A 20,911-nucleotide genomic window follows, 5' to 3' on the forward strand; every position below is an offset into this window, starting at 1 on the left:
ATATTGTCTCTGCAAGACCTGATTGGAGTAACTGCATTTCAACTCAACTTCTCCATTTTCTGAAAATTCAGCTTCGCTTAAAACTTTCCTCGAAACCTTCCTAAAAATCGCTTCCTTTTCTTCTCACCCAAACCATCTTGATTTAAATGTTGCTCCCAACACAACTCGGGACGCCAAAGTCTGGCTCCATCCTTTGTATGCCAAAATCGTCATCTCATGGTTAGTGATTCTGTGATGATGAATGATGCAACTACTGTCATAGTAGCTAGGAATTTCCTTATTTCAATGGATGAAGTGCTGTTATCAGTGAGGTCAGATGAAGAGGCTATTGATGACTCAATGGCTTTTATCATTTAGAATGCTGGTTCTGTTTCTATCATGGTTGATCATTTGCGTGCTAGAGCAAATGAGGTTCAGGAGCTGACCACTGAAAATTCGTCTATTTAGAGAATGCTTCATGAGTCTCAACAGGAGGTTGAGAAACTTAAAGAAGAAAATAATGCCTTGTTGAAACTAGTGAGTTCGTACTCTGTTGATACGCTGAGAAGGCTAGACATGCTGCAGGTTTCCAATGAAAAGATTCTGGGAGACCACGAGAAGCTCATGGCTAAGCTTAAGTGGTGCCGTCATCTTCCTTTAGAGGCCTCCAGAATAAAATGTAATTTTATAGATTTTGCAGAGCCTGCTTGCGGAAAAATCTATTTGTTGTATGTCTTCTTTCCTGTTATAATAATTGCGCAAATTCTTAAATTTGCACCTGTGGTTTTTACGTCTTTTCAAAATGACGGTTTAGAACCTCGTGCCTTATAGGTTCAAATAAACACATCAAATCTCTCAAATTACATATTTTCATGCATGTGAGCCCGGAACTTTTGGCCCAGGCTAAACACGACCTCAGAATTTATTTGCCTTTTTCAAATAGGCATGAAATATAAATTGAGTAAAAATCATGATAATATCGCAATAGTAGTGAAGAGCATTAACTACTATATACCCACAACTTCAGGTTCGGGATCTCTCATATACTTGGATCCATGGGCTTCCGACCCAGATTATATAATATAACAAAATATGTAGGGAGTCTCAATTCATCATTTGAGGTTAATCCTAATATTATCCTTTTCACGGTGTATTCTTAACAACCGGAATTCTCAAAATATATTTCTTCCTTGAGGTGTTGATTATAACATAATCGAACTTTATTAAATTCATCATTTTCTTATGCCAAAGAAAAATATGTGGCGTGCCACAATTTGCAATAATACCTCAAGGGTTGTCCATTTAATTGTTGGAATTTCAGGTTCTCAACATTGTTAGATTTTGAACTTAAGGCCAAAATCACATATTCTCATGGTATGGACATTCAATCCCCTTAGATTTTGAACTTCGGGCCAAAATTACATATTCTCATGGTATGGACATTTTTACAATTTTCTGTACATATTTCGGGACTTCAAGCCCTTACATAATTGTCCATATTTTGAGGAACTTCTGGCATCTCATTTAATTGCTCATCCATGAGTTTAAGGAACTACATGTTCTCTTTTGTATATAGTGACAGTATTATTCATCAAGTCATGAATACATATCTATTCATGTGTACAGTATATTTGCCAGTACAATTATTATTCATGTGTACGGCACTTTTAACCAATACGGTACTATTACATCATCAAGGAACTCTAGTTCCTTATTTACATGTCAAGGATGAAGGATCTTCAAGTCTAATCTCTTGTTTACAAGTATAGTACCGGAGAGACTGCCAGCTCTCATATCATTATCATCATCAAGGATCTTCAAGTCCTGATGTAGTTGTATGATGAAGATCAATGAACTTTTGGTCCTGATCTGTATGCTGTAAAAAACTCATCATACCGCACAATTAATCCATAAAATAAATTGCTTGTAAATAAATTGCTAATAAATAAATTGCTGGAATGGACGATAAACCCGCACCATACTTTAAATAAATGTCAATGTGTGGTAAAATAAATTCATAAATTAAATTGCTTGATGTATGGACATTAATCTCGCACCATACCTTAAATAAAATTAAATGTGCGGTAAAGTAAATTCATAAATTAAATTGCTTATTGTATGGACGTTAATCCTGCACCATAACTTAAATAAAAGTAAATATGCAATAAAGTAAATTTATTGTTGTATGGGAGTTAATTCCACACCATACAATAATAAAGTAAATGTGCTTGTATGGGCACTAATTCTGCTCCATACTTTTAAATAAAAGTAAAGGCAGTTGTGTGAATGATAAATCCGCGCCACACATTTAAATAAATACTGTTGTATGGATAATAAACCTACACCATACAACAAATAAATTGTAAGAAAAATTAGGCATTAGACATAATAAACTTTACTATTTAGTATGTGAGATATTGGGTATTTTGGTTTTGGTTTTAATACCTAGGAAAAAATTGCTATTTTAGATTAGGCCAAAGAGGAGGCCCAGATTCGTTGGGCCAGCTTAAAAATAATAGCTGATAAGACAATTCTACCCTTCTTCTTAAAAAGCCTGGCCCATTTGTAAACCTACAAATTAAATGACGCTTTTATCCCTGAATGTTTAAACTACGCGCGAGCTTCTCTTTCATTTTTGTTCGTTTTCTTTTTCGTTCGTTCGTTTCAGAGCTGTGGTTGTAGATCTGCCGTTGGAGCTCAATTTTCTAGTAGGTTTTCCTTTTATTTTCTTCATTTTTCTGTTTTCTTTTTTCTGCTACGTTTTCGTTCGATTTGCATGCTGAATGACTGCCAGTTTTGGGTGATTTATGTTCTCCTTAGTTCGGGTATTTCGAGCTTAGTTTTGTGGTTTGATTTTGTGGTGCGATCTTGTGGCGTTCAATGCTAAACCCTATCTTCTTCGTTTCGTGATCAGATTTGATTTTAAGCTGTTGTTTGGTTGTTTAGATTTTTGGCAGTCCTAAGTTTTGGGGTATGAGTATTTTAGAACCTGTTTTCGTTTATATCGACTTGTGTGTTTTTGGAATTTAGTTTTAGTACTTTTATCGTGGTTTCCTTCTGGTTTCTATTCGAATTTTTTATTTATTTTTTGTCATAAACTGCATCTATTTGTTGGAGTTTTGTCAGAAATTGCATCGTAGTTTCTGGTTTCATAAACTTCATTGGAAGTGTATGGAAATGTTACAATTGCTCATGGAGTTAAATGTGTTTTGATATTAGTTTTAGTACTTTGAACATGGCTTTCTATTGGTTTCTATTCAAATTTAAGGATATGTTTTCTCATAAAGTGCACTGTTGTTTTTGTTATTTCAGGTTTTTACTAGATGCAGTTTCTTGTTTCATAATTCGATTGTAGACTAATATTTGGAAGTCTATTGGAATGTTACAACTGCTCATGTACATTATTTACTGATTTGAAGTGTTTTCTACTTTTGTTTGTTGTTTTGTTTGCATTTTCAAGGCTAATGGAGATATGTGTCATTGCCAAGTGCACATATAAGTCGAAGACCATTATGTTTTCAGTTTCATCAAAGTCATCCATGGTTGATATTTTGAAGATTTTGTGTCTAAGGTTTAGGGGTTTGTAGTTGGGCAGTTTCACGTTACGGTATTCACTACCCGGTTAAGTTGTTTTCTAGAAACGGATAGCGATTTTGACATGATGATGACATATTTGTCGATGTTAAATTTGAAGAGTCTGGATATTTTAGTGAAGGATTTATGGGGGAACAATGAATATGGTGGTGATTTTTGTGTAAATAAGGAGTCGATAGCATGTGAAAAGCGCGAGTCGTTGGGTTCTAGTACTGTTGAAGACAGAAATGAATTTTTGGGCAGGTCGAAGAGTACTAGAACTCATGTAGGGCACGTCTCCCACATCATGTAGGGCAGAAGTTTGACGGTGGTGCAGAGGAGTTTCGGTTGAAATTGTGCAAGTACGCTCTTGAAGTAGGATTTAATTTTTTATATGCCGGCAATGACAAGAAGCGGGTGATTGCTGTTTGTTCGAATAAGAAATTGGAGGGTTGTAGCTGGCGTGTTTATGCTTCTCGTTGTGAAGCTACTGACTATTTTGTAATTCGGACGTTAAATAATGTGCATACATGTGTTGGTCGGATACGGGAATCAAAGAGTAAGATGATGAGGTCTCGTGTGGTGTGCTCTCTCTTTGTGGACATAATTCGTGCAAAACCAGAGCTGAAGCCAGTTGAGATTAAACGCGATCGAGTTCAAAGATTATTACGGTATAGACATTTCATACTACCACGCATGGTTTGGCAAAGAGTTAGCTAAATTGGACGTTCACGGTGATGAGTCGAAATCCTTCAACGAGTTAGTGTGGTATGCGGACGCCGTAAAGGAAACTAACACTGGTTCTCTCTGCATTCTTGAATGTGAAACTGGAATTAATCGCTTTAGACGTTTTTTTTTTTGTCTTTTGGTGATTGCATTGCTGGATTTCAATATTGCATACCCTTGCTGTTCATTGATGCTACGTTTTTTAGAAGCAAGTACAAGGGGCAGCTTCTCTGTGCTTCCGGAAAGAATGGGAATCAAGGTATGGTTACTGTAATGTATTGAAGATTTCATTTGTTGCAAATTTTTAGCAGAAACTGCACATAATTGGATTTTCTTAATAATGTTTGCAAGTCTATGAGAATGTTGCAACTGTTCATGAACTTAAATGTGTTTTAAAGTTGGTTTTAGTACTTTGATCATGGATTTGCCTTTTCATTTCCTTTCAAAATTGAGCAAATTTGTTTTCATTAACTGCACTGCAGTTTCCGTTTTTTGCTTATACTTATGTTTTTGGTTTTGTTTTGCAAGGTTTTTGACAAGACCCGCCCTGGAATTCCTCAGAAACCGGGACGGACCCCGTCTTGTTACCGACATCACCCCAATGCCGGGCCCACTTACTAAAAACCGAGACATTCTATCAAAATTTTGGCAGAGTCTCTCTTGTAAATTGAACAAACCCAACAAAATTCAACCTGCATAATGTACATAATATAATCCCAACCAGCAGCATGCTTTCAACATTTTACATTAAACACAAAATGGCCTCCGGCCTCACAAATAAAACCTAATGTGGGCAATAATAGAGCATCTGCTGAATTTAGTTTACAAGGACAACCAATTGAGTAAAAAGAAATTACTCGAAGACTAATCTATGGTCCCTCTGCGCGTGGATCCATTCCCTTTTTTTTTTTCCTCCTTTCGAGGGTTGACCGCCTAAGCTTTGAAATAGAGCTTCTCGCCTGAAATTCTCCTTTGAGCGACTACTGTCTGGGGGGCACAAAACAAAAAACATGTGAGTGGACAAAAACAAAATTTTCATTTAAAACAACATAATAACCCCACAGTGTAAAAATAATGCCCAAAACATGCAGATTCATAACTCATATTTAATATTCAAAACCATTAATCTTTGAAAACCCTTTAAAACCACAAACCACTCAATTCATAAACTTCATTCCAAAAATTAAACTGATCTTCCCAACCCACTACATATACTCTAATTGCTTTACACTCACACCTATATATAGATATAAATATATAAATATACAATATACAATATACTCATCACACTACCTAGGTACTGGGAAAACAATCCAACCGGGGGATTGTTTGGCTAGCCCGCAGGATTTCCAGGTGCTATCCTGCGTCTAGAGATGAGCAGTCCAACCGGGGAACGAAACTCCATAGCTCACATACCGGAAATACCAACGTCACGTGTAGCTCCAATACTAAGTCCTACGCGCGCAGACTATATCATCACACACCGGAACTACCAACGCCATGTGTGATGATTCCAAACAATGTACATAGTCTTCCCATACGCCGGAACTACAAACGTCACGTATGGGAAGTGTCTAACACACCGGAACTACCAACGCCATGTGTGAGACTAATAATCAAGGGGATGGTACTCACATAGTGTAATCATACATCTTCTCTCAACAACCCCTCATACTCAAATTCTTCCACAATCTAACCTCAACGACCCAAGTACTCCATACATATAGACAATATAGATAGAATTTCCCAAAATCCATATAAACATACACACGATACTCAAATAGATCAACACCCAAAATATATTGCCAAAGGTTATAAAAACATCAAATTCCTCAACCGAATATATATTATATCCCACATACCATTTAAAAACATATGTATAAATCTTTCATCAATAAAACCATGCGTATGATTGAAAACAATGTCCACTCACAAATAGTCCCAAGCTGCCCGACCCTGAGAGGGTCCTGCCTACTGGGTACGAGCAGTCGGAGCACTTATTTTGAGATACGAACCCTTAATCAATATAAAATTACTTCGAAATAATAATCACAAATTAAATACTTAATTCCCCAATTTCCCAGTGCGTGTACATTGAACGAGGTATTCTAAGGCTCATCTACGCGTTAGGAAATACGTCATGAAAGTCTGATCAGAAAAGGACGGTTATCGTCAACCACAACTTCGAATTATTGAATCAGAACATCCGGGGCTCCGATTCACGATCCGCGAAATTATATACGATCCTAGGAGTGCCTAGATTAACATATTTTAATTTGGAAACGATTCAACGGTCAGAACCTATCGAACCCAAATAACGTACAATATGCGAAATTCGTTCGGTAGTCAAATGACGTCCGCATCGAAATCTGAGCACACCTACACTCTCGTGACAACCCAAGGATTACAACAGGATAAAATGTGGCTTCACCACCCGGCAGCGTGTCGGTGTGTAGAGTAATTTCCGACGACAGAAATTATCCACACCACCGCTCTTCCTTCCTACCCTAGATACTACTCGAGACAAGGATCAATTTATTCAACTACGGGGAGGTCCAATTTGGACGGCAATTGGCCAGAATTTCACTTTGAAATCTGGCCAAAACCTAGGTTTTCAAATCGAAATTCTAAACTCAAAATTGATCCAATCCTATGCAACAGACAGCTAGAACTCGGAAAAAGAGTAAGAACCCTCACCTGTTTCATCGAGATTGGGCGGCAGAGATGTAACACCCCGACTTCAAATTTAATTCCTATTTTAAATTATTTAAGTGAATTTTCGAATTTACCCTTAGGATAGGGGTAAATTGGTCATTTTCTTGCCCGGAAAGTGTTTGGGGCAGTGAGTGGTATTTTTGGGTAGGTGGTACCGAGACGAATTCGTAGACACGCGGTAGGCTTGAATCGGAGTTGTAACGAAGGAGTTACGGGCAAAACATCGACAGTGGCAAAATCGTAAATATTTCGAAGTCTGAGTTTAAAATATCTGACTTTTCTCTCTCTCTCTTTTTTCTCTCTCTCTCCCCCGCGCTCTCTCTCTCCCCGAAAACCCAGCAGCGACGGTTCCACCATCGCCACCGCCGCCACCGGCCACGGCTAGCCTCGAGACCGGTCCCAATCGAACCGCCGTCGCTCGCTCTTCCTCTCCTGGCCAGCACCGTCCCTGGAACCACCGGATTCCGTTGGAAAATGCTCGGAATCACGCCGGTTTGACAGAAACTTCCAGCCGCTCGATCTCCTTGCTCCGGCCACCGTTTCTGGTGAGTGAGGTATGGTTTCTCACCTATTTTCCGAGTTCTAGCTGATGGTTGTATAGGTTTGGATCGATTCGTGGTCTAGGAAATCGAATTGGAAATCTAGGTTTTTGGCCGAATTTCAAAATGAAATTCCGGCCAGTTGCCGGTCGATTTGGGCCTTCCCGTAGTTGAATGAAGTGATCCTGACCTCGAGTAGAAGCTAGGGTAGGAAGGGTGAGCTCGGGTGTGGAGTTTTTCCGTCGCCGAAATTACTCTACACACCCACGCGCTGACGGCGCGTGTGGCGGCGCGTGGGCGAGGCTGGTGAGACTGGAAATTAATCCGATGAGATCCTTAGGTTGTCACGAGTGCGTAGGATTTCGCGGATCTCAATTCGGACGTCGTTTGACTATCGAACGGATAATCGCATATTATGCGTTATCCGGGTTCGATAGGTTGGGACCGTCGGATGGTCCCAAATTTAATATATGTTAATCTAGGTATTTCTAGGATCGTGTAGGAATTCACGGATCGTGAATCGGAGCCCCGGATGTTCCGAATAATAATTTTAAGTTTATATTTTATATTAACCGTCGGATCGTGCGATCGTGAGAAATCCGACCGTCCGATCTGAACCAAACTCGCAGGACAAGTGTCCTGTACCTGGTAGAACCCATAGAGACTTTCGGATCGGAAATTGGAGGTCGTGGGTTCTGCAGGTCCGGTTGACCAGGGTTAGAGTAGTTTGACCCTTGGTTGACCGTGAGTCTCCCGGAGTAATCTCACCTTTCTAAGGGAGATTATCGGGTACTAGATGATTGTGGAGGGTTACACAATATTAGAATTTATTTATATAATTATAATTATATGTGGTTGTACAAGGGTACAACAAAGTCTAGAAGGTCAGTTTGGAGTGCTATACGCACTACTTTAGGTACCTCCCCGGATGTGGGATCCACTACAAGTACCACCAAGTGAAAGTTAGGTCCCGCGTGGCGTAGGTTATCCGGCGCTGGGACAGGCCCCATACGTGGCGTTGGTTGTACCGGCGTATGGGAAACTATGTAATATTGTGTTGAGGTCGCACGTGGCGTAGGTTATCCGGCGTGTCGACAGACCCCATACGTGGCGTTGGTTGTACCGGCGTATGGGGAGATTTGTGATATGATATTGAGGTCCCGCGTGGCGTAGGTTATCCGGCGTTGGGACAGGCCCCATACGTGGCGTTGGTTGTACCGACGTATGGGGAGATATTATGATAGTATGGCATGGTCGCACGTGGCGCAGGTTATCCGGCGTGTTGACAGGTCCCATACGTGGCGTTGGTTGTACCGGCGTATGGGGAGAATATGTGAAATACAGAGAAATGATATAAGGTATCGCCCAAGTATGGAATTGGGTTGTAGGGAAGAACGTGTGGCTTGATCCCTCAAGGAGGGTACGTAGGCAGCCTGAGGTTATTAGGTGCAGCCGCAGACTTAATATTAATCATATTTGGGATTTGAATTGTTTGGTAGTTGTTTGAGAATTTTGGAAGGCCGAAGGCCATATATGTGAATTTGCATGAAATTATATTGTGCATGCTGCCAGTTGGGAAAATTAAATGTGTTTTTATGCAGGTTGAAATTTTGGGAAATGTCCAAATTATAGGGGAGACTCTGCCGAAATTTCGGCAGGAAGTCTCGGTTTTTAGTGAGTGGGCCTGACATCGGGGTGATGTCAGGAACTCCAAAGGGTTCGTCTCGGATTTTGAGAAAATTCGGGGCGGGTCCTTATAAGAGACGGCGGCGCGACGATAGAGAAAAATCGGTTCAAACCAATCGATATTGCCGGCGGGATTTGAGTTTTCGGTCGGGAAAATTGGCGGGCCTTGACTGGGGCGTCGAGCCAGAGCTAATGGGACCGGTGCCGGCCGTTGCCATGGCCGATGCTGCGAGAAACGAAGAGAGAGAAAGAGTCGGGGTCAGGGAGAGAGAAGGCTGAGTGTGCGTGCGGAAGGAGAGAGAAGAGATTTCTGATTTTTCTACTCCCAAGTTTAAGTTATTTACGATTTTGCCACTAAACTACTTTTGGTCGCCAAAACTTCGTTACAAGTCCAATTCAAGCCTACCAAGTGTCTACGGACTCGTCTCAGCACGACCAACCCAAAAATACTAGTCACTGCCCCAAACTCTTCCTGAATGAGAAAATGACTAAAATACCCCTATCCCAAGGGTACATTCGTAAATTTCACTAAAATAAATTAAATGGGTAATTAAATTTGGAGTTGAGGTGTTATAGTTTTATCCTCTAGCTTTTGGAGTTATTGATTCTAAGACAGAGGAGAATTGGACTTGGTTTCTTCAATATTTGGCTGCTATATTGCTATCGATAGGGAGAATGGTGACCTTTTTCTCGAATCGCAATCAGGGTTTGTTAAATGCAATGGGGTTTGTGTTTCCTGGATGGCCTCATTCTTACTGTTATTATCACCTCAAACTGAATTTGATATCAAAGTACCCAAAGTCAGGTTATGGGAAACTACTCCAAGACCGTGTTATCAATTTATTTAGTAGATGTGCATATGCTGTTACGAAGGAAGAGTTTAAGGTAGCAATGGATGAGTTGGTGATTGTTGGGAGTTCGAAAGTGAAGACATTTATATCTGATTTGTCTAGAGATCACTATGCCAACGCATTTTTCAAAGGAATGCATTATGGGGAGATGGCAAACAGTTTAGCTGAGTCGTTTAATAATTGGGTTGGTGTGTTTCGAGATTTGCCGGTGCTACCTTTGATTGAAGGGATTCGACAGAAATTGATGGTATTGAATTCTCAACGACGAATTGAAGCGGAGAAGTGGACAACAATTTTGTGTCCGAAGATGGAAACTAGACTGTGGGAAAACGCAGAGGCCGGTAGGACTTGGGCAGTTCATCGTTCTCGTTGCACTGTTTTTGAAGTATTTGCTTATTATTCTGTGATGGTTGATCTCGAGCAAAGGACTTGTTCTTGCCATCTTTGGCAAATTGATGGTTTTCCTTGTACGCATGCGGTGTCTACAATTCTAGCAAAGAAAGATTTAGTTTATGATTACGTGGAGTGTTACTACAAGACTGACTTCTTTCGAAAAGCCTATGAGAGTCTTATTTTTCCTATTCCAGATATTGGGAAAGGCTTGGGTAGCAACGGTTCTACAGCTGGAGTTATGCACAGAAACTAGACATAGTCCGGGGGCTTTGCTTTCCGATCATAGTTTGGCTTTGGCTTTGGTTTACTCTTTTGAGCCATCATTTTGATTCTTCGCTTTGGTTGGTTTTGAGCTGTCTTCTTTTGTGGTGACATTTCTTATGCCATTTGTGATCTGCAATAAGAAGGGATGAAAATACTATTAGGACAAGTAGAGATAAACTACAAGGAAGAAGTATAAACAGTTGAGAAGAAAATAGAAAACAGAAACTGCAATGTAGTTTGTAGTTCATTGCATTGCATTAAAGCATGCAATGCAAAAAATAGACATATTTGATGCTCTTCCTCTTTTAAAATAAGCAATCCAAAAGGCAAAACGTCAAACATAATAGAAATATACAGTCCTGATCTCTTGGATTACAGGGGTCCAAGAGATTTGTGGTCACTCACCGTTGGATGTAAATTCAACGGTTCACTCACTCTTGCACTCCTTTTAAGAAACTTTTTTGAACCATTGGATTAATATCCAACGGTGGGTGACCACAATCTCTTGGACTCCTGTGATCCAAGAGATCAGGATAATCTAAAACACAAAATATAACAAAAAAATATGCATCAACTTGACATGAAATGGAAAGATTAGCATGGTCAAAATAAGAACTACAAACTAAAACGGAAACTAGAGTGCAGTTTCCTTTTTCTTCAATGCATAAAACAGATATATTTGGTGCTCTTCCTCCTTTAAAAGGAGCAATCCAAAACGAAAAACATCATCAAACATTATAGAAATATAACAAGAGCAACCAAAAAAAAAAAAAAAAACTTAACAGAAACTACAAAACAACTTGACATGAAATGGAAGTATAAATAATTGAGCAGAAAATAGAAAACAGAAACTTGTTATGTCGTTTTGATAGCTGTAGGTTTTGGGTGAAAACTAAATATCCATATTTGACAATAAAGCACAATGGCACATGTAGTAATTTTAGTATTCTTCGATTTTATTTTGGTAAAAGTAGGTGTTACTTTATTGTCTTTGGTCTTATATTAATTAGGTTAAATTGTATCTATATCTTCCAAATTAGTAAACTATATTGTGTTTTAAAACTAAAGCTCCCTAAATTGTATGGGTAATAAACCTACACCATACAGTAAATAAAATAACTGTGAGAATAAAACCACCACTAAAAATAGAGGAAGTAAAACTGTGTCCATTTTTATTAGTGGTTAGTAATAGAAAAGGCAAATAAGTATAATATATTATATTATCATCAACTTTTCATATCAATATTATAATTATAATTATATATATATAAGTAAACAATAATCGAATGATAAGGATGCGTCCTGTGCATATGCATGCTCCCAATTGCATATGTTCTTTTCCTTTTTCCATTATAATATATTAAACCAAAAACAGCTTTATCTTATCATATTAAATTAGTTTTGTGCAGGTTTGAATTGTCACCAGTACACCTGCACTAATCTTGCTATGTATTAAATATTGTAAAGAAATAATAAAATAATAGAAAAGGTAAGAGGCAAGGAGCTTATTCTTTCAGTGGGTTTGCTCGTATGCCACAGCTCCTCCACTACTTTTTCTCCTTACACCAACATAATGGTTAGTAGTATAAATAATAGTGTAGCACAAAAATTATATTTAAGAGTTTCTCGTGCTGATAACGTGTTGTAAAATTAACGGGATATGTGCGAATATTGAGCTGAACGAAAAGTAGATGAGACACAACATTGAACGAGGTTCGGCTATGCCTATGTCTTCAGAGAGTAGCAGCAGTAACTTTTCTACTATGTAAAATAATAGGGCTACAACTTTAGTATTTACAATATATGTGGCTCATTGATTTTTCTCTCTTGGAGAATTTCTCTCTGCTCTCATTTTTCTCTCCACTCACTCACTCTCTTTCTTTCTCTTCTTTCCTTCTGCTCTGCCTGACTCTCTTTCTTCTCTCAGTTGGAGTCTTCACCAAAGGAAGGGGGGAAGCCTTATTTGTAAGCAGAATTTTGTGGCTGCTTACTCATTTCTCTTTGACTTCACGTGGGTGTTGGCAATCATCATCATTACTCTTCAATTAATTAGGTAGTGGGCTCTACATTCTTGACTTTACAACAAACCCCCATTTTTATTTTTATTTTGAGATATTTAGTGATATACCCATTCTTAGCACTAATATTATAAATAAACCCTATATTATTGAATTCCTATAAACAAACCCAAAAAAAATTCAAAAAATGACAGCTGGCCTTATTGAATTTAATATTGATTATTAAATTACTTTGATGCCCTATTAAGTGTTTTGGGTATTTTTATAAGATTTGGAGGTTGAGCTTGTTTTAAGAAATTGATGGCAATTCTGTAATTTATAAGAAGTTAAAAGCCTCTTTGTTATGTTGTAAATGGGCTTTGGGTGTGTTTCTAAAGTCCATTTCATATATGGTATTTTTATAATTTGGGCCCCTATATTGGGTATAATAGTGAATCTCCCTTCTTCTTCTTTTCTATCTCTCCTCCCTCTCTCCATGCTCTTTCTCTTGCATTTTTCTCTCTCTCATCTCTCTCATCTCTCTCTCTCTCCTTCTGCTCCCATCTCTTTCTCTCTCTCTCTCTCTCTCTCTCTCTCTCTCTCTCTCTCTCCCTCCCTCCTTTTCCTTTGTTAATTTTAATTTGGGAATCTAGGGTTTCTGATTTTCATATTTTAATTTCAGTTTTTTTAGATCTTAAAAATAGTTTGGATTTCAATACCAAACAAGTTTTTAGATCTTAAAATCATTATTTGAAAACTCATGTTTTTAAAAAGAATCATAGTTTTTGAATTTACTTTTTTGAGTAGGATACCAAACAGGGCCTAAGGTTTTTTTTGTTTTTTTTGTTTTGGTCCTTCTAGCTGATGATGGCATTGGAGGAATGGCCTAGGCAGGGTTGTGCTGTGTTAGTTTGTTTCTCTGCTTGTTTCGGCTTCAATCTACCTCTACCTCTCAACCAAAAGAACAAGGGAAAAAAAATGATAGCTAAAGAAGAGGAGGTAAATCATTGACTATTTAGTCAAGTGATATTTAGTTTCTACTTTGTGGGAAGAAATTTTATATTCAATCGCATTGTATGGATGAAAGTTTAAGCTTATGCGTGTCTACGTAAAAAAATGAAAAAAAGGAAATTGAAAATAACAAATTAACAACAAAAAAGGCCTTTTCTTTTTGTGGAGGCCAATGACTTAAGAAACTTGAAATTAATGGAGTAGCGCCAAATGGCTCTCTGCCAAACCCATGCTTGCACAATTGCATTCACAAGCATTAACTCTTCTTGTTCATATTATTTTTTCTTTGTTTTTCTTCGCTCTTTGCCAAATCTATAGATCTTTGGTTTTCTTAGTTTTGCTCAATTCGTCAAACTTTCAATCCAATTCTTTGGTTAGAGAAGAAAACTTTCAGGTTTGGATTCTTTGGCATTAGGCTTTGAGTCAAAATCAATTCATGTTGCTCTACTTTTGCTTGGCTAAAGCTATGTTCTATGTATGACTGCATTTCAAATGATTGTTGGGAGAATTTTATTTCTTTGTTTCAATGAGTTGAAATTATTGGTGATCTATGTCTGCTTTATTATGTAGTTTTGACGTCTAAACCCTAGATACCAAAGCTAATTGGCAAATTCAATGTCATGTGCTTTAACTCACTGTCCAAGCCAGATTCTAGTGCCATTGAAATTCTAATATAGGGCTGCCCTATGTCGTGGTCTCACCCAAGAATTACTCTATTTTCATTTTGAGCAAGTGATTTGTTGGCACACAAACAAATCTTATTAATTCCTTACTACTAGGTTACAAAAAGCTGTAGCCTGTTTAGCAGTAGTATAGATTATTGCATGAAGCCCTTATTTTATCAAACAGAAGTATATAACTGCAAAGTGGTAATGAAATTGCTGGCCAAATTTAATCTTCCATAGCCGGGGGAGCCGGGGGAATTACTTGCAGCTTGGGAGTGGAGCACCGCACAAGCACCGGTTATGGAAATACGTCGAGGAGTCAAAGCTCTGCAACTTCCCACCCACTGGAATCTGACCACACAACCTGTTGTAGCACACGTTCAGGTACTGCAAATCCCCTTGGGTCAGCCCCACCGGAATACTGCCTGCGATCTTGTTATGGTTGAGATCCAAGGAAGTCAAGCTCTTCGAAAACTTCACCTTTGACAGATCAAATTCCAGCAAGTTCCTCGACAGATCCACAATCTGGGTTGTCTTGTTCAATCCGAAGAGCATGGATGCATCACCTTCGAGCTTGTTCCGGGAGAAGTCTATGGTGCTGACGTCCAGTTTCGCTAATGAGGTTGGTATCTTGCCTGAGAGCTGGTTGTGGGAGAGATAGAGAGCTGAAAAACTGCCCTGGAATTCTCCGAATGACTTTGGAATAGGACCTGTAAGCAAGCAAGGCTTTAAATATGGATGTTAACAGAAAATCGACACAAGATTAATTATACGAAAATTTGGAAGAGACCTGTGAGCTTGTTACGGTCTAGATGAAGAACCTCTAGGTTTGGAAGCTGAGAAAGTGAGCTGGGGATGGAGCCTGTGAGGTTATTGAATGAGAGTTCAAGAAAGGTGAGGTTCTTCAGTTGGCTGAGGAAGTCAGGGACAGAGCCGGAGATGTTGGTCCAGCTGAGGCGCAGTAACTTGAGGCTCTTGAGTTTTGCAATGGAGGGTTGGATTGGGCCAGTGAGATTGGGTTGCTTGTGGAACTGAAGGAGTTCAAGATATGGCAAGTCTCCGACTTGAGGCGGGATTTGACCGGAGAGTCCGCCGGAGAAGAGGGTGAGGGAGTTGACGCGGTTTGTGGTAGAGTCACAGGTGACAGAGTACCAGTCACAGCAGTCTCTCTTTGGTTTCCACGAGGACAAGATGTAGGGCTTGTTGAAGGCTTTCTTGATTTGTAGGAGGACTTTCTTGTCTTTCGGGTTGCAGAGCTCTGAGAGAGCTGGGTTTAGGATGGTGGAGAAGAGTAGGGTTAAGCAGAGGAGGGTTGAGAGCTTGAGGTCCATTTTTTGGGTTTTGGATGAGAAATGTGATTGTGATTCAAAGAAGTGTTGCATATTTATAGGTATTGCATTGTGCTGATAAGTTATAACATTGACGAAAGGTTCTGGAGTTCGGTCACGTGGTCTAGGCCTTATAGAAGGCATTAATGGATATCACAGAAGTACCATGCCTTGCCCCATGTAGTACATTCAAACATGTGGAATCCAATGGAACATGATTTGAATGGCCAATTTAATAGAGTCTCTCTCATTTACTAAAGGCTGGATTCAGCGTAATATCCTCATGTGATGTTACTAATTCACTTATATATATATAACTACAGTTAGGAAAATAAAAATGTGGAATCCATTGGAACATGATTTGGGTGGCCAAAGGTGGAGTGCCAAAACTGAGGGCCTAATATATATATATCCACTCAAGACAGTGAGCCAAATCTATAAAACTTTAGGTTTGCTGGCTGCAACTTATGTTGTGCTGAGAACTTCAACAACTCAAAAATGAGGGCTCTCATCCAATTGATTGTTGTTTATACCTAGTTTTAGTAAATGGACCAAAAATGGTCTAATGGTCTGAAAGAATATTTTTAAAGAGAGTCCAGACCCAGTAGCACTTGTCTTTTTCTTTAAAAACAGAGGGTCATCATTCTTATGGGCTTTTTGGAAGAAACTAATGAAAAGGCCCAAAATTAGAAGGCCCATAGCTTTATTTCGCACTAAAAGATAAAAATTGATAAACGTGTCTTCTAAGCCCACGTGAGGGACTGAAGGGGATTATCACCATTAATGACGACTTGACCTCCTTCTTGCCCAACAAGAAAGCAAGTCGTACAGAAGCCACCAAAACTAGAGGAAGATCAAGTTGCTAGCCAGATTTCCAAGTACGAGGGGATCAAATCAAAAGGACCTCGCAAAGAACCGACGGTTCCTGCCAGAAGCCTTCCATCATTCCCCCTATGAACCAGTTAAGATCAACGAACTAGCAGCTGACTTTGAACCACAAGCCAAGTGTCTTTTCGCAGTTTCCATCATTACGGGTTATGTCTTAGTCTATAAATAAAGAGGTTCCACTTCAGAAGAAGATGACTCTCTCTCCAAAAGCAGACGCAACGTCTCAAAAACTTGAAAAGCTCAAGATAACAATCTGCCTTCCTCTCTAGATAACCAGTTGACAACTCCTGCGTTTATCTCTCTCGTCGCTCTGTCATCTTCATGGTATGATTTTCTTTCAGAGTGATCTATTTCAATTTATTAATCATCTAACTGGATTGAGAAATCTCCAATTTCTTCTTTTCCTACTTTGTAATTTGAATTTGAAGATTGATTAGATGGATTAATTAAAGAAGGTTCTGCTCTTTATTTTCATTCACACTCAGACTGGTTGAAAATGGTAGGAATCATCTTAAAATATCCCATTTAATCACTTAAGAACGAACCACGGATCATTTTAATATAAAATCGAATTCCCACCTTCGTCCTTTTAGAAAATTCAAAGAACCAACGTTCAAGCCCGAAAAGAAATCTGGGATCCGAATAGAATAGTGACAATAGAAGGAACAAGAGATTGAATCGGGCCCAAACCATATCATTGGGCCCGAATTAACTATTAATAATCCAACCCAAGGACGACTTAAATATTGAAACCGGTTGTTGAAACCCAAACAGGGTCTGACTAGCCACGATCTTGGTCTCTTCCCTTTGCTTGCCCAGGTATTGCTCACGGTTGACAGGTTGACATACGCGAATGAAAGAATATTGAAGTCCTCTTAGTTGAGGCATAGAAAAGAATCAATCCAGGCCAGTACCCTCCTTAGAACACAATGGCTTGAGAAGAAGTCCAGAAAAAGACGCGCGAAACTCACCAAAGTTCATCACAACACTTTTCCATACCAGGTCTATTGGGCTGGTCTCATACCCAATAGTAGCACGCGAACGCAATCACCACGAATCAGAGTCAAGAGGAATCAAGGAAAAAGGGCTCCAACCGAGCCTGCTAGTTTCTGGCAACCTGATTCAACTTTCAATTTTATTGAGAGATTGAAAGAGTAATCTCTGCGAGCCAAGAGACATCCAATTGGGGCAGTGGTGTTGATCCAACGAACTCTCCTTTCTTCCGAGCAAAGCTGACCCCCGCGAGCGGCGAAAAGGAACAGCGAACGAGAAAAAAGGACCAACAATTGTATATCTCTAAATCTCAAATAATTTAATTGATTATATGGTATATGAAACCTTGGTATATATTCTGTGGCCGGCGATTTATGACTTAAAGCTTTCTTTCTGCAATGCTTTTGCGTTTCTTTTAAGCAAAAGCATTTCTTTTAAGCTAATTAACCAAAATTCTTTCAACTCTTGATTTTTCTTTGTCTTTTATTTTCCTTAGGGTCCGTCTGGTAACATTTTTGAAATGTTTTCAGAGAATATTTTCAGAGAATAAAAACAAGAAAACGAATTTGCATTTTCAAAATTTGAGAATATGTCTATTAGTTTAATTAGAATACAGTCTCAGAAAACAACGGTGAAAACATGTATGGCAACATAACAATGAAAATGGTATAATTTAACCCAAAAAATTGGATTTTTTTTTTTAAGGTTGAAATTATTATAAACAATAAAAATATATAATTTAAAAAGTAAAAAATTCTAATGTTTTTTAAAGGTAAAATTATCCTATCTATGTTCTTTCTCTTCTTCTTTTTTTTCCTTTTTTCTCCTTTTTCTTTCTTTCTTCCTCTTCTCTCCTTTCTCTTTCTTCTTCCTTCCCAGGCCACTTTTTTTTTTTCTTTCTTCCTCCTCTCCTCTCTTTTCTTCTTCCTTCCCCAAGGCCCATTTTTTTGCCTTTTTTTTCTTCCTCTTCTCATCCTCTCTTTTCTTCTTCCTTCCTAGGCCCATTTCTTTCTTTTTTTCTTTCTTCCTCTTCTCTCTTCTGTCCTTTCTCTTTTCTTCTTCCTTCCCAGATCCCACCTTGATGTATTGTATCTGTCCCTACTCTCTGTATAAATTTAAAAAAAATAAAAACATTCATTTTTCTCTCTTCTTGGTTTCGCTATTTAGTAGTTTTCTAACATCAATCAGTGCTGGCGGTGCCAGCACGATTGACTGGAATGGGTAGACCAGTCTAAAATCAAGGTCAGTAGTGGATGTTGATGACGATGGATTCGGATAAGAGGAGATGGTTTCTACTATGGTGCTCCTCAGTTGATTAGAGAAGCAAGATAAGGACAAAATGAATTTTCGTATCTTCAGAAAACGAAAACGTTGAAATTGAAAACAACATTTTATCGTTTTCAACTTTTGTTCACAAAGTTGGATTTGTTTTCAGAAAACATTTTGTGAGGGAAAACGAAAACGATCATTAGCCCAAAAACAGGAAATGTAAACGGAAAATGGGCTCTAAAAACATTACCAAATGGCCCTTATCTTTTGTTTTCAGCTTAAAATAATTTACTACTCTCACAAAGTCACATCATAACAAATCAACAATATGTCATTTTATATGAAAGAACAAGTTAATAGTTCCAAGTAGGGATCATATGGCCCAACCCGAAAATTTTCAATTCAAGCTAGGCTTTTATGGGGTTTTTTTTTTTAATTTTTCTGGCCGAGCTGAGGGTTCAAAGGGATCAGTCTGGGCTCGCACATCGGGCCGAGATTCAGCGAGCTTTCCGGATCTTGCTGGTTTACCCACGGGCCTAGACGGCTTACCCATTGCTTTATTGCCTTATTTCCATCCCAAACATTTAAGTAAATGTCTTGTCTTTTTACTTTAATTTATTTTTAAATCACTCCATTTACTTAAATTTACAATGTAAATATAGAAGTACTCCCATTTGGATTGAATTGAAAATAATAAAAAATCAAATTCCCAACAAGTCAAAATGTGAAAATCCGGTTTAGTGTAAGATACAGTTTATATACTAATATTGATACCTCAATAAGTCAATGTATACTTTATATTAAAATCTCAAAAAATCTTGTTTAATTACTTAAGATCGGGGTTTATATTCCTAATTACATCTAAAGTGATTCATATAACCATGTTGAATTCTATTCAATCTGTACAAACAAGTTAATAGTTGCAAGAGCACATGGGCCTAACTTCGAGTTCTCAAGTGAGCAGAGAGACTGTACTGAGAGAGTCGTTCATAGCTCTCAAATCAATTACAGAGCTATTATTATGGCCAGATCGAACCCCTCAATACACCCATCAACATTCGGCCAATTTGGGCATAGCTTTCAGTTGGGCTTGTGTCTTTTTCACACCCAATTTTTCTTAGTTTTGCTCAATGTCGTCAAACTTTCAATCCAATTCTTTGGTTAGAGAAGAAAACTTTCAGGTTTGGATTCTTTCGCATTATGGGTTTGGATCAAAATGATTTCCTATTGCTATACTTTGTTTGGTTAAAGCTATATTCTTTGCATGCATGACTGCATTTTTAAGCTTTTTCAACTTTTAAATTGGTTCCTATGATTGTTGGGCAATCAAGCAGAGAATTTTATTTCTTTGTTTCTGTAAGTTGAAGTTGGTGATCTATACATGTTTGCTTTATTATGATTGTTGACCTCTAAACCATAGAAGTTAGATAAATGCTACATTTTTATTTTTTCATGGTCAGCCTGAGGCTAGATATGCTATAACTCACTGTCCAAGCCACTTTCTAGTGCTAGAAAAATTCTAGCATAGGGCCGCCCTATGCCGCAGTCTCACCCAAGAATTACTCCTAGGGTGATTGGTGCAAAACCCGACTCAAGTACATTTTGCGACCACATAAACTAAATAAAGTGTTCTATTGGAAGTGCGGAAAGTGTTCATTTTTTTTTCAAACGAAAGGAGGTTATTATTCTTTATTTTGCAAATTTTCTAACATTAAAGTAATGAAACGCTTGATTATAGATATGATATGGTACTAATAGAACACTTTATTATAAGTTGAGCAGATAGCTAATTCTTTTCTAGCTACCAAAGATTCATGAAGGACAAATCATGACTTCGTGATGGCAACAAGTGCTGCAGACTTATGTTGCCAGTTAAAAGTGGCCTCTTTATATCTTCTAGCAGTCTATCTTTACGGGAAAAGAAAACCTCCATCGAACCTTTCACTGTTCTTTTTCTTTTTTAAGGAAAAACAAAAGGGAGATTCACTATTATACCCAATATGGGGGCCCAAATTATAAAAATACCCTACATAA

General features: G+C 38.3%; 2 protein-coding genes across 2 annotated transcripts; one reads left to right on the plus strand and one right to left on the minus strand.

Moving 5' to 3' along the window:
• LOC109950388 lies at positions 9,939–10,715 on the plus strand. Its single transcript, XM_020568967.1, has one exon. It carries the CDS (start codon positions 9,939–9,941, stop codon positions 10,713–10,715), a length of 777 nt encoding a protein of 258 aa, XP_020424556.1.
• LOC18770913 (polygalacturonase inhibitor) lies at positions 14,643–15,745 on the minus strand. The gene is made up of 2 exons (XM_007202157.2): positions 15,190–15,745; positions 14,643–15,109 (listed from the first exon to the last, which is right to left on the minus strand). The coding sequence occupies exons 1-2, from the start codon at positions 15,728–15,730 to the stop codon at positions 14,658–14,660; spliced, it is 993 nt and encodes a 330-aa protein (XP_007202219.1). The 5' UTR covers positions 15,731–15,745; the 3' UTR covers positions 14,643–14,657.

The sequence above is a fragment of the Prunus persica genome, chromosome G7 (assembly GCF_000346465.2).
Source record: "Prunus persica cultivar Lovell chromosome G7, Prunus_persica_NCBIv2, whole genome shotgun sequence".
Taxonomy (NCBI): Eukaryota; Viridiplantae; Streptophyta; class Magnoliopsida; order Rosales; family Rosaceae; genus Prunus; species Prunus persica.

Coding starts and splice junctions, on each gene's coding strand:
- LOC18770913 (XM_007202157.2), bottom strand. CDS start 15,730: ATGGACCTCAAGCTCTCAACCCTCCTCTGCTTAACCCTACTCTTCTCC. Junction 15,110..15,189: donor AGACCGTAACAAGCTCACAG/GTCTCTTCCAAA, acceptor GCTTGCTTACAG/GTCCTATTCCAAAGTCATTC.
- LOC109950388 (XM_020568967.1), top strand. CDS start 9,939: ATGGGGTTTGTGTTTCCTGGATGGCCTCATTCTTACTGTTATTATCAC.